General features: G+C 27.9%; 1 protein-coding gene across 6 annotated transcripts in view; it reads right to left on the bottom strand.

Moving 5' to 3' along the window:
* Positions 1–12,675, bottom strand: part of ClC-a (chloride channel protein 2) — a 186,835-nt gene that overhangs the window by 87,264 nt on the left and 86,896 nt on the right. The window contains exon 1 of one of the 6 annotated variants that reach the window (XM_024358481.2): positions 6,850–6,959. The exons of 3 other annotated variants lie outside the window; for them this stretch is intronic. Coding sequence is in view for 1 of the 3 variants with exons in the window: in XM_067045588.1 (XP_066901689.1) it covers positions 422–463 (42 nt within the window). In the remaining 2 variants the exon portion in view is untranslated. Of the gene's footprint in view, positions 1–421; positions 479–6,849; positions 6,960–12,675 lie in introns of those variants that run through there. 2 more of the 6 variants (XM_067045587.1, XM_067045588.1) reach the window with 2 other exon arrangements.

The following is a 12,675-nucleotide window of genomic DNA, read 5'->3' as shown; positions in this document are numbered from 1 at the left end:
AAACCGTATTATGTAACTGTACGAAATTTCATTAAAGTTTTAGGCACAATATTGTTTTTTGTTTTAATATTTTGACCCAATAAAAAATTTAAAAAGTAGCTACAAACCCTTTTACCACATAGGTACAGAACTTTTTTTCTTTTCTTTACTTAAAATGATATATCCTTTCTTATATCAATAAAGCTCATTAAGATCGAAACAATGTTTATATAAATTTAATTGATCAAATATTTGACCATGTTAAATTCTTATAATCGATAATAATATCACAAAACGAAGTATATCTTATACACAAATTTTCCTTAGATCATCGAAATTAGACATTCAGCACTTTTTTAATCGAAACGAGAACTTACACGATAAGTTATAAGAGATACACCAAGAAAGGCAGACGCTGCTTAGAAAACTAAAGAAAACTCACGTGCAAAGAGCGATATTGGCGAACGCTTTGCAAATGGGTCATCTCTGTGACTGCGTGGAGGGGAACCAGGAGGATTCCCTGGGACCAAGCCAACCTCTCATAGGACAATGTAACCAAAACAGCCGTGATCCTAAATTTTAATGACTTATTTAACAGCACTCATGAGGAATATTAAACCGATCTAATTATACCTGCAAGGATAAGACTGATCTATGAATATTTTCGGGTTAGCTAAAATTTGACATTTGATAAGCTATCTAAGTTGATATCCATATGGTTCAATCCTACTAAATGTGAGTGCAGGGCTGAAACTGATTGTGATTACCTTTGATAATAATTTTTATTTTTCACAAATTTCTTTCTATTTTTATGGAAATAAATAATTAAAAAATATAAATAAATAATATGTTGAAAATACATCTTAGGTAAGAAATGAATTATGTGGTAATTAGTTTTAATTTGTTTTATTTCCTTTTTATTTATTTACTTCATATAAGGGTATGCGACTACTCCTTTATTTTGAAGTTTGTTTCCTATGAACATTTAGCCTTTTTTAATAAACAACGCGCAATGCTATACTATAATATACACAACTAATCGAATAAAAATAACACATAATCTAAAAAACAAAATAATGATAAATAACAGAAATATAAATAGAAGATTTCACGGTGCCAATGACTGTTTGCAATAAAATTTTAAAATAACTAGTAAATAAGTACTAATATAAATTCAAAAGACTTGTTAAAAATATTTTTGATAAAATTTTTACTAACAAATAACTTAATTTTTTTTTTAAATGAAGAAGATGATCAGGGTTGAGATCAAAAAGAACAAAACAGTTTTCAACTATTTATTATCCGACGTTTCGCCCAACTTTGTAGGGCTTCATCGGGGCTGTTCAAGATTATAGCTAAACAAACTTTTTGCTTTGAAAAGTCTGTTTAGCTATCATAGTTCTTTTTGACCGCAACCCTGACCATCTTCTTCATATTTCAAATTATAAGGTCAACTATTTATGTATATATAATTTTTGTTTTCGGGCTGAAAAAAAAGTTTTAAATATGTTTAATTGACTTTTAGGGAAAAATACAATTAAAATATTTTATTTATTTAAAACTTCAAAAGGAATATATTAATTACTTTATTAAGAAAATTAATGACAGTAATTATAATGACCGACCAGACGACTAATGACTAGAATTTGGTCAAAGTATTTCTGTGTACTAAATTTTCCAAGTCAAAAAAATGTGCATACCCTTTCCGGCAAGCGAAATTAACAAATAAAATAAATTTTTTTTTTTTTTTATATTGGACTTTTTAGATAAGACATTTTAAAACATTTTTCATGATAAAAGAAGATAAATGTAAAATAACATGTCCAGGAGATATTACTAACAACAAAATTGATATATAATGGGGGGAAAAGTATGTTAAATCATTTTCAACCCCAAAAAAACATTTATGCAAATCTTCATCAAAAATAAAAAACTGAAAATTTTTTTAATTGACGCAAAGATTTTGCTATTTTCCTAACTTGAAACATCATTACTTAGGTATACTTCAACCTAATTAAAATGGTTTGGTAAATTTGGATAGAAGAATTTTCCTTCATTCTGGTGATAAAAATAAATTATAGATATGCTTGTTTTGAAGGCAATGAAAAAGTATTTAATAACATAAATTTAACACATATTTAAATAATTACAAATACGTTTTGATTGTCGACCATTATAATTAGTAGTAATAATAATAAAGATTTTTAAAAAAAAATGTTTAAAGGTGAAGTCCAGGAGTGTACTTTTTCACAGGAACTGATAAGTATAATCGATTTAAGTCCAAAAAATGTCGATTTTAAGTATATAGTGAAACTAAGAAAAAAATTCTTAATCGATTGGTGTCAAAGGAGATGTATATTATGATAATATCCTGTATTAAACAAATAAGTTTTTATACAGAATTTTTTTATTAGAAGAAGATATTTGACCGTTTGAAGTAAACTGTAGGAAGATAGTCCGGGTGGTAGTCAATAAAGGAAACCAAAATAGTAGAAACACGATTTATTATTAACCAACGTTTCACCCTACATTGCAGAAAAAATTTTTTAAACTTTAAATTAAAAAAAAATGAATAGTTATTTCGTTTTCATTAAGTGTCTGGTACCATTTATTATTCTTATTTAATTTTGCGTTTTACTGTACATCTTTTTAATTTTTCACGTGTGTTTACATCATTCAACTTTTTATATCCTATTTCGCCAGGATGAAGCCCTGCAACGTGGGACGAGACATTTGTTACCAATAGATAGTTTTTTTCTATTATTTTGGTTACCTTTATTGACCTCCACCCTGACTATCTTCCTACAATCAGAATTTTTTAAACTTTATTTTTCGTCTTTTGAAAAAAAAAACAGTTTATGGACTTAAATTCTGTATACGTATCAATACAGAATTGATGTCATACTTTCAATTGTGTTCATTTAATCTGCATATCAATAATCAAATTTACCAATAGCGAAGCTTTGCCGGATAAGCTAGTAACATAAAACCTGACAGAGAATTGATGCATCATCACATTCCCCTTTTTGAATTGTTTTATCTGTATTTTTATCGGGTCAATTAAACTCAAATCATTTATTCCTTATTAAGTTAAGAGAGTATAGAATAGATACATAAATGAACGTAGTCTTAAAAACTCATTAAAACAACAATTTACAGATATGTCAATAATATTTTTTTGGAACGGACAGCCGCTGAAGGCTAGTTTTAATATATAAAACATCAATTTCGAATCAGATTTAAAATAATAGAACGTGGTTAGGTACTAAAAGATATAATTTCAATTTTTTTTTTTATTTTTAAAATTTTATTTTTAAAATTTTTTTTTAAGGCAATTCTATTTTACAAAGGCTAATGTCTAATAAAAAACCCAACATATGTTATATTTTAGAAATTTAACCAATAATGAACGTAATATTTTAAAGATTTACTAAAACTGAGAAATTTTGATATGAAAAACAAAATCTGAAGAAAAAAACCACATTGCCCTTTTAGAACCAAATAATAATACTTTTCAGGCAAGCATATTTAGAGAAAAAAAAAATCTGTTTTTTTTTTTTTTTTTAATTTCGAACCAAGTGATTCCTTCAAACAGCTCTTCACAATTATCAAATGACTGTTTCTTTTTTTTCTCTCAAAAAGCTGAGATTCTTCCTAATCATGTAAGCTTTCCTCTCGTATCTAATTTTTCTTACTTTCTTTATTTCCCATTCTCCATATTTCTTCCACCTGCGAATTCCATGGCGTAGCCATAGGCTGTAGCTAGCTATACCACCTTAACTCATATCAACATGTTATAATGCCAAAAGGCAATCAAAAGGAGAAGACACAGTAAAACATATATAATACATTTCATGCAAGAAGTACTAATTTTTATTTTAATGAAGAGCACGAAAAAAACTCCCTTGTTCCTTCCTATTTTTTTTTTTTTTTTTTTTAAGACACTCTTCATTAGCTTATTGTTTTATTCGTCTATAGAACTGTAAATAATTACTCATCTATATAACTATTAAAATATTTTACTTATCTATATAACTTTCTTGCCCATTGTATCATATATTTCATTATATTGATTTAATTTGTTTATTCATCATTTTATACACTACTTACACATCTTATTATGTTAAACCCAATATTCATTATTTTCTTTCCCACATTTTATTATGTTTATTTCTTTAACACTTTCTGTTTTTTAATTTTTCATAATTTATTTTATATAATTCTTACTTCTATTAAATTGTATTTCATCTTCTAATGTTATCAATCTACTATCTACTTCTATTGTTATTAATCAACTACTTTCTACTTGATTCATTGTTATTTATATTTCCAAATTCGTTTGCTTACTATTTTACTTTTTTTAGTTAAGTTTTTGTTTATTTGCTGACCGCACCCTCTCCCCTTCCTCCCAACCGTCATCTCCCCATATTAATCTACGGCCTACTATTAACTCGTCTATTAAACTTAAATTCAATTATTTCAGTTTTTCAAATTAATATTAATTAATTTTTAAATTATAACGTTACAATGTTATTCAATTATAAAAGATAAAAATCAAGGCAGAGTAACTCAAAAAAATTCCAGTTTGCTGCCCAACTGTGTTGACACAAAACTAATAATAAAATTTAAATAAATCCTAATTGAAAATTCAATAGCTCTATTATCACCCAACATTCAAGGTATAATGTATGATCGCGGTTTTAGTTTAAATTTATTATTTAATTAAAGAGGATCAAGAACAAAAAAAAACCATTCCTTGTTAACTACCTCGAATCAAAAATGGACGGCTATTTCTAAAAGTACTGAATTATCATGATTATTGAAAACGAGACGTGAGAATTATTTGATGACTCAGAGGAAAATACCTCTAATGGTAGTAGCAATAATAACTGCAATTATTAAGACATGACAAGAATAAAGAGCAATGTAAGGAAAATGTTACAATGTTTAATTGCTTAAATAACAACTTGTGGATAACTTCCAAACTTAGTTAATAATTTCTTTTATTAACACGCATACTAGGTGAAGGTCTGAAGCCTAAAGAATTACTGATACATAAATACATTATTATTTATTTATATTTTTACCTTCTCTTTATTACACAAAGTATATACAATAAACAACTGTTCTTTTATTTTAATTTAATTTTTTTCAGTTTTCTAATTGTTGTCATGCATTATTAATTCATTTTGTACTTACAATTATAATGCAGGTTAAAAACAAGGTAGGGGAACTAAAAAAAATTCAGATGAAGGCTTGAAATTCTCTCAACACTCCCAACCATCTTCTAGATGTATATCCACGGCCAATAATTAACTCATCACTAATAAAAATATTTAGGGTAAATTATTTATATATATATATTTTTTTAATCAGATTTATACAGTAATTTATACAAATTATTTAACAATGAGTAACAAGTGATTTTATAAATAGTCTGATGCATTTATTTATTTTTTCAAACATTTACCATTGACCGTTTCCCCTCCACCATTTTACATTAATAAACTCGTATTATAATTGATTATTTATCCTCTATGGTTTTTATTTATAATATAGATACAGATATTATATATTAATATATTGTATATATAAATATATAGCCATTATTATTTAAAATTAATAATGGGGACAACTTAATATACATGTGGATAAAGGCTATGAAATATAATTAAATCGATAATAATACAAGTTTAAATTATAGAAAACTTAAAAATCCTGAACGTGAGAAGAATGCATTGGAGAGTCAATGATTAATATATATATATATATATATATAACGAAAATAAATGCAACAGGAAGGCGTTGTCCAATAACATTAAAATCTTCATGTGTGTGAAATTCTATTATATAGAATCCAAACTTAGTTATATCTTAAGTTAACAGAGGTGGCATCATGTTTTCAAGGCCAATAATGTTTTTGAAGATTAGTTAATAAATAAAATCTATGAAATTACTGATTTTTTTTTTTAAACCTTTCAATTTTAGAAAAATTTCAGAAAATAATATATTTTATTTTTATGATCAACCAGTTCATAAAGGGCTAGATCGTATCATTAAAACATGGTGATTTCAAATAGATAATTATTTTTCTATGGAAAGTAATAGATTACAACTTTTTATAAGCTATATTAACAGGTAGAAATAGCTGATATAAATATGAAATTATATCCGAATTTTTTCAAATGTTCAAGTTTTAGTTTAAATGTTTTTTACTACATTTTATTTCTTTTATCATGAACAATTTTATCAGCATCGGAATACTGGAATTATTTTCAAGCCTTAGTTAAAATTATATCAGTAATAGATTTAATGTATCTTTTCACTTAAAAAACAACAAACGTAGAATACAAGATTTGTATATTTGATATTTATTTGTTCATTATACAATAGATTTACAACCCTTCAACTGAATTTGGTGGGGTTACCGTGTTGTAAAAACCTTAAGAACTGTGAAAAAAATTTGGTCATGACGAAATTAAGACTGATATCCACCTCCTTTTATCGATAAAAATTATATATATAAAGTCAGACATCTTCGAAACTGCGAAAACCGAAATAAATGCACACCCTCTCTTCTCCAATGACCTTCATAAAGTGCAAAACGATGGAGAAGTATCAGTGAATAATTTGTAGTTTAATTGTATTTTATTACGTTTATTAAATTTACTATAAAATTTTTAAAAATGGCTCTCTGTAACCGGAATATTTTAACCTAATCTTAATACATTATCGTAATAAAAATCGCGTTAAACTACCCCTAACTATTTCTTTTTAAATTTAGGTAGAATAGGAAGAGAGGTTTTGGTTACATCCTCTTTACAGTTCCAGTTACGGACCTCTTAACGATACAAGAAGGTATCCTCTCACCTGAGAAGATATCCTGACGTAGCCTCTGTGAGGACAGGAGATCCGGACGGGTAGCCTGCAGGATAGAACCCCGCGGAAGGGGATCAGCAGCCTGCCGGGTATACATGCACCGAGGGACTGCAACCAGGTACCAGCGTCATCGGGTAAATTACCTCTTAGAAGCTGCCGGTACTAGAGCATTCCATGTCTGCCCGCCATCTTCGAGGTCTCACTGAGATATAAGATTTGTTTTTTCTTCTATTCAATCAGCTAATCCCGCTTGGGCGTAATTACATCAACGCTTTTATCTGTATCGTTGGTTTTTATGTAATCCGAGGTCTGTTATTGCAGAAATAATTAAAGAAAAAATGTACAGCAATGACACATAATATATTGTTCACTAAGAAAATATATAATTTATCATTTTCATCTTTATATAATTTCCAACTTTGATTGTTCTATTATACACCTTTACACTATGTCGAAGGTCTTCTTCGGAGCAAGGTGAGGATGCATTTAATATATGTATGAAAGTTTCGAGATAACATACTTGTATATATAACGTTTTTCTCAACTGATATGTAATAATAATATATGATATATAATATATTTTTGAGGTTATTTACCATTAATAAATCAACTATAATGTGAAGTTTTGAAACGTTATTGTTCACATCGTTATGCCCTACAGTGAGGAAAAAACAAACAAATAATCCACACTTGCCTTTCTCCACTTCACTCTTAGTATTATAGCAAAAATTGTGCGAGTAAGTTCTAGTGGTTATTGCAGTTATTAATTTCATTCGGAAAATTCAGTTACAAAACAATTGTAAGTAATGTTTCTATTTAATAATCTTACTTGTTGATCTGTACGTTTTAGTATTTAATAATTTAAAAAATTCTTTTTTCAAAAAACATTTTATTTTTCACTGTAGGAATGGACTAGATCAAAATATATATTTTTTACATTTCACTACACCTGGAGTACTCATTCAAAAAATAAGAGCAGAAGCGGAAGTGAATTTAAGTCAAAATTATGGTTGTTAGTTTTGAAAGGGCGTTTAACAGCCTGGTCATCAACGCCCGTTGGTTGTTGGCTTTGGTAAGCCCTAGTTGTTTTAGTCATAGCTTTGGTATGGTGTACTGATACGCACCAATTATAATTAAATTTGTGGCAATTATAATTTGTTTAATTTGTTAAATAATTGTTACGATATTGGAAAGGATGGTGAAAAGCAGATAACTGACTGTTCTAATTTTAATAATAAGGCAAGCTAAATAGATAATTATAATAATTAAAGGCTGGTTATTAATTTAGTCTGATGGATGAATTTAAAGACTTTAACAAATACAGATTCGTCGTTTCTCAACGCCATTTGGACATTTGTTGGTATCCCTAACAAAATTATGGTATGTCTTGTAATGATATTACAAATTCCGACAGGTCGTGTAATGATATTTTCTCGAAATTCTACCACACAACATATATGAAAAATTTCTAAATGATTGCCTGGATGGTTAGTTACTACTAGACATAGCATAAAAGGCAATAATAAAAATAAAAATTTAAATCCGTGTCACTCAAGGAGAGTTAGGGGTGCAGTACTTTGTAAGAAAGTACAATTACATAACCAACGGTTGTGTGAGGAGGTTATTTGGTCAGAATCCCGCTCGATCTCCAGATTTTTACACAATTAAGGGTATCCACTTTATGAGGTTGGGTGAACCACGGAGTGCTCGCGACCTCACAGGACTGACTCACGGTTACGGTTAAACAGAAAATAATTAACTGCCACTGCCTGATTCGAACCCGAGTCCAAGGAGTTATTAGCACAGTGCCTTACCAATGAGCTACCCACTTCCACGATTAAAGAGAATAATAGCTTTAAATTTAAACGATTTGACAAACTAATAATGAAGTTTCGATAAATTTACGGATCACGTTTAGTGAGGGAAACAAAACAAGCATTGCAAATAATATATTGCAGTGATAAATGTTTTTATTATTATTTTTGCAATTTCTCCTTGACCCAATCATTGATAAAGATTCCCCCAAGCGTGAAAAAAAAACATCCAATGAAATGAGTTAGGTTATCAATCGTGTTACTCTTTAATAATATTGTTTCTTTTTTAGCGTATTTGAGGTTTCGAAAACACCGATAATATCCCAGGGCTGTAATACTTTTGTTCAGAAAGTTCTGAAAATTGCCATTAATTTTCTTATTTAATTGCAAATTTAAAGTTTATTATCTCTATTTTTTCCTGAATAGCACTCAAAAAAATTAATATGTTCCATTACTTCTCTCATCGAGTGAAAACTTTTGTTTTAGATATATCAACCAACACCTTTATTATATTTTTAACTCAGTATTTTTTTTTTCCGGGAGATCGCTCAGGTACAACTGTAGTCTGGTCCTCAGAGGACTGAATCACATCAGTCAACTAAGGACCTGAATTTTGTTTAATGGTGTAAATTTTTGCCAAGCTATATTTTCGAGAAACAAACGTGGACAAAAGTGTCATGCCATATTTTTAAAACAATTTTTCCTTTTTACCAAACCGTCTCTAATTTATATAAATAGGAAGGCTTCTTTGCATTTTTATTTTTGTAATATAAAAAGAAAATATTTTTTTACTAATTAATTAATTAATTAATCGACAAAGCCGTAGTAAAATAATTACTACCTACGAAAAAAGGGTCACAGTGGATTAAATCTTTATCTGTTAACCAAAATTATATATTTATAAGAATGAATTTCATATTCAATAATAAGAAGAATATTCGTAGATTTTTATTTGATTTTCACATACCGCAAAGTCAGTTTTTCTTTGTTCTAGGTAAAACAAGCCCGCCAGATTCTTTCAAGGTTTCTAATTTATATTTTTATTTTATTTTATTGCTACAGTTATTTTCCAATACAGTAATATATTTTCAGCAAACAAGTAAGTAACTGCTAACTTATAAACAAACTCAAAAATCATTGGAAGACTCGTAACTTTATACGATTTCTTCAATCCATTTTATTTTGATAAGAAATAACGATTTGAAGAATAAAGTTCGAAAGTGTTTGTGAAATTCAGTTAAGCAAGTAAATTCTATATTTTATTTGTTATACATTTTTATTACTCTGCAAAAGTGATTATAATAATATTACAGGGCTTATGTTACTTTAATAAAATATTTTACTGTATCTATCTGTAAAGATTATTTATAAGAATATTTCATAAAACAAAAATTTGTTTGAAAAGGTCTTTTTTTTAAGTTTCATACATCACAAAGCTACATAAATTTAATTACTAATCGTTACCTAATAGGATCGTATTATTAATAAAATTTAAAAAAAATAAGACCAGATCTAAAAGTATTTTTATAACTATTTTTCTTTTTAATGTTTAATTTATTTATGTATACAGTTCCTAAAAATATTTCCACACTGACAGCATGGCAGTAGGCGGGAGTCCTTGGTGTAAAACCTGGTACCAACTGGCATCAGGTGTAAGGTACGGAATGTCGTTATTTGTTTGATAATATTTATTTATTACCAAGCACCAAATGGTAACTATATTAGATAGGCTTTGCTAACTCATTTATTTTACTGGTTAGCAAAGAGTAAGATGATATGGACGAAAAATAGTCTTCTTATTTTTTATTTTAATAACAAAAATTATTTCGTAACTAATGCATTGCAATATGCTTTAGAATTGAATGGCCTGAGGCAAGAATGTAACAATTAACAATTTTTATGACAATCAGAATTTTATGCAAAATGTTTCTTTGTTTGCTCCATTAAGTTCTTTGTTTCTCAAGTTTGTTTGTCTTCGTTTCTCAATAATTGTAACAAAAATATCAATAATATTAATAAATATTATATATTACCAAATATATTATAATATCAATAAATATGAGCTATATTAAAAATTAAATAAGTAGAATACTTTGAAACTGCTCTGCTCAAAAAAATGCATCAAGCGACTTAACATATTTCCTCAAGCCCTTTGAATTTACTTTCATTTACTGATTTGGGATTTACTTTTTATACACAAAACTATTCTTATTATATTTATTATTTTATAAAACCATATTTATTATTATTAAAAATATCTATAGTAAAAAGGCAAGTTCAAGCTCAAATAATAATAATGTTTAAAACAGAACATTGATTTTTACTACTTTGGTCCTCATAAAATAAACATAGTTTCTAAAATTGTAATGAAACTCCCATATCGGAAAAATGTTCATGGGAGTTGGCCATCCCTGGTTTAAGGAATGAATGCGTAAATTTGTAGACGTAATTTTAATTTTGATAATCACGATGAGTATAATATGTGATAAGTAATGAATAGTAAAATACAAAAATTGTGAAGGATAGAAATTATTAATAAATGCTACTGCGACAAATAATAATAATATTCTTTATTTATTCTGGGATTAATCCCATTAGATTAATATTACAGGAGTCAAAATTAAGTCATTGTCTAAAGATTAATTAAATAAATTAAACTAAAATAAAGCATGATTGAGGTTAGAAAGGAGACCAGTACACAAAACGGTTTTTTTTTTCTGCTATCCACAAATATCGCTAAGGCCGAATGACGCCAACCCAGAATTCAAATCTCACTTGGTTTATGGGACTGACTATACCAAAATACACTATACATTTATATACTGAAGGGGATCAAGATTTGTTTTACATGTATTTTATCAAGTACTAGGTTTTTCGCAGATACATGAGTCCGAACTATTCAAAACCACGTGATCACATATATACAAACCTAAAAGAAGTACCGTGACAAACCGATTACGAGTTTCGCTTCAAACGATTCCTTAGCACTGTGACGAATGGCGATAATGATACAGTAAAGAACAGTTACAGCCTTTGAAGGTAACCCAACTACTTACTTCAAGGCGCCTTGGTGTAAGTTCATGGTTAAAAAAAAAAAAACAACATAAATATGGTAGACGTTTTGAAATCCCTCGAGTTCAAATGTAAAATTATAGAATTGGTCTTATATTAAAATATGGATTTCGTAATTTAAACTACTATATTACAAAAGCATTTTATTTTCAGAATACACTGTGAATGTTAAAATAAAATACTTTACATAAATAAAATTAAAAATATTTTAATTTATAACAAAATATAAAATTATGGATAGAGAGAGAAACGTTTTATTTAAACAACAAAGTTGTGCTGACCAACTTTATCGGGTTGCTTTAGCTACACAGCATAATTATTCAAATCCTTTTTTTTTTTTTCTTTCATCGCTTTGGTTCTTTTATCTTTTTCATCTTTCTATACTTTCTTAATTTCTTTTTTATCTTTCTTCCGTTCCTATAATGTTTTTCTCATATTTTCTCTTTCAACCCAATGTGACTTTCCTCTTGTTTTTCCCCCTTATTTTTCCCCTCTCTACCACAAATAAAACACACCTAAAGTACAAAATACAACTAATATTCATTTTAAATAAATAAAAATATATATTTGTTTAAATATCCTTATTGAAATTTACAACTGTATATTATATAATACATTCAGTAAATTTGATCTTAGATAAAATGGAGCGTTACAGGAGTGTAGAGAAGCCTCTAATGACATTTTACATCAGCAGGTCTCGTGCTCATCTTCTTTTCAGGCGCCTCGGAGGATTGTCAGGAATGGAAGAGGATGCAAGGTTAGAAACTAGGGGGCTTGAGTGGTTAGGGAGTTTATAATCGAAGGAGTGATATCTGGTTCGGGCTAGATCGGTTACATTAAGGTTTTTGATGTATAAATAAAAATACAAATTCGAAATATATATGTCATATAGTTGATAAAAGTAGTAATAGATAGATTATATATGTATATA

The sequence above is a fragment of the Halyomorpha halys genome, unplaced genomic scaffold, assembly GCF_000696795.3.
Source record: "Halyomorpha halys isolate HHAL.00 unplaced genomic scaffold, Hhal_1.1 Scaffold98.1, whole genome shotgun sequence".
Classification (NCBI taxonomy): Eukaryota; Metazoa; Arthropoda; class Insecta; order Hemiptera; family Pentatomidae; genus Halyomorpha; species Halyomorpha halys.
Note: the sequence above shows the minus strand (reverse complement) of the source record. Positions and strands in the feature narration are given on the sequence as shown.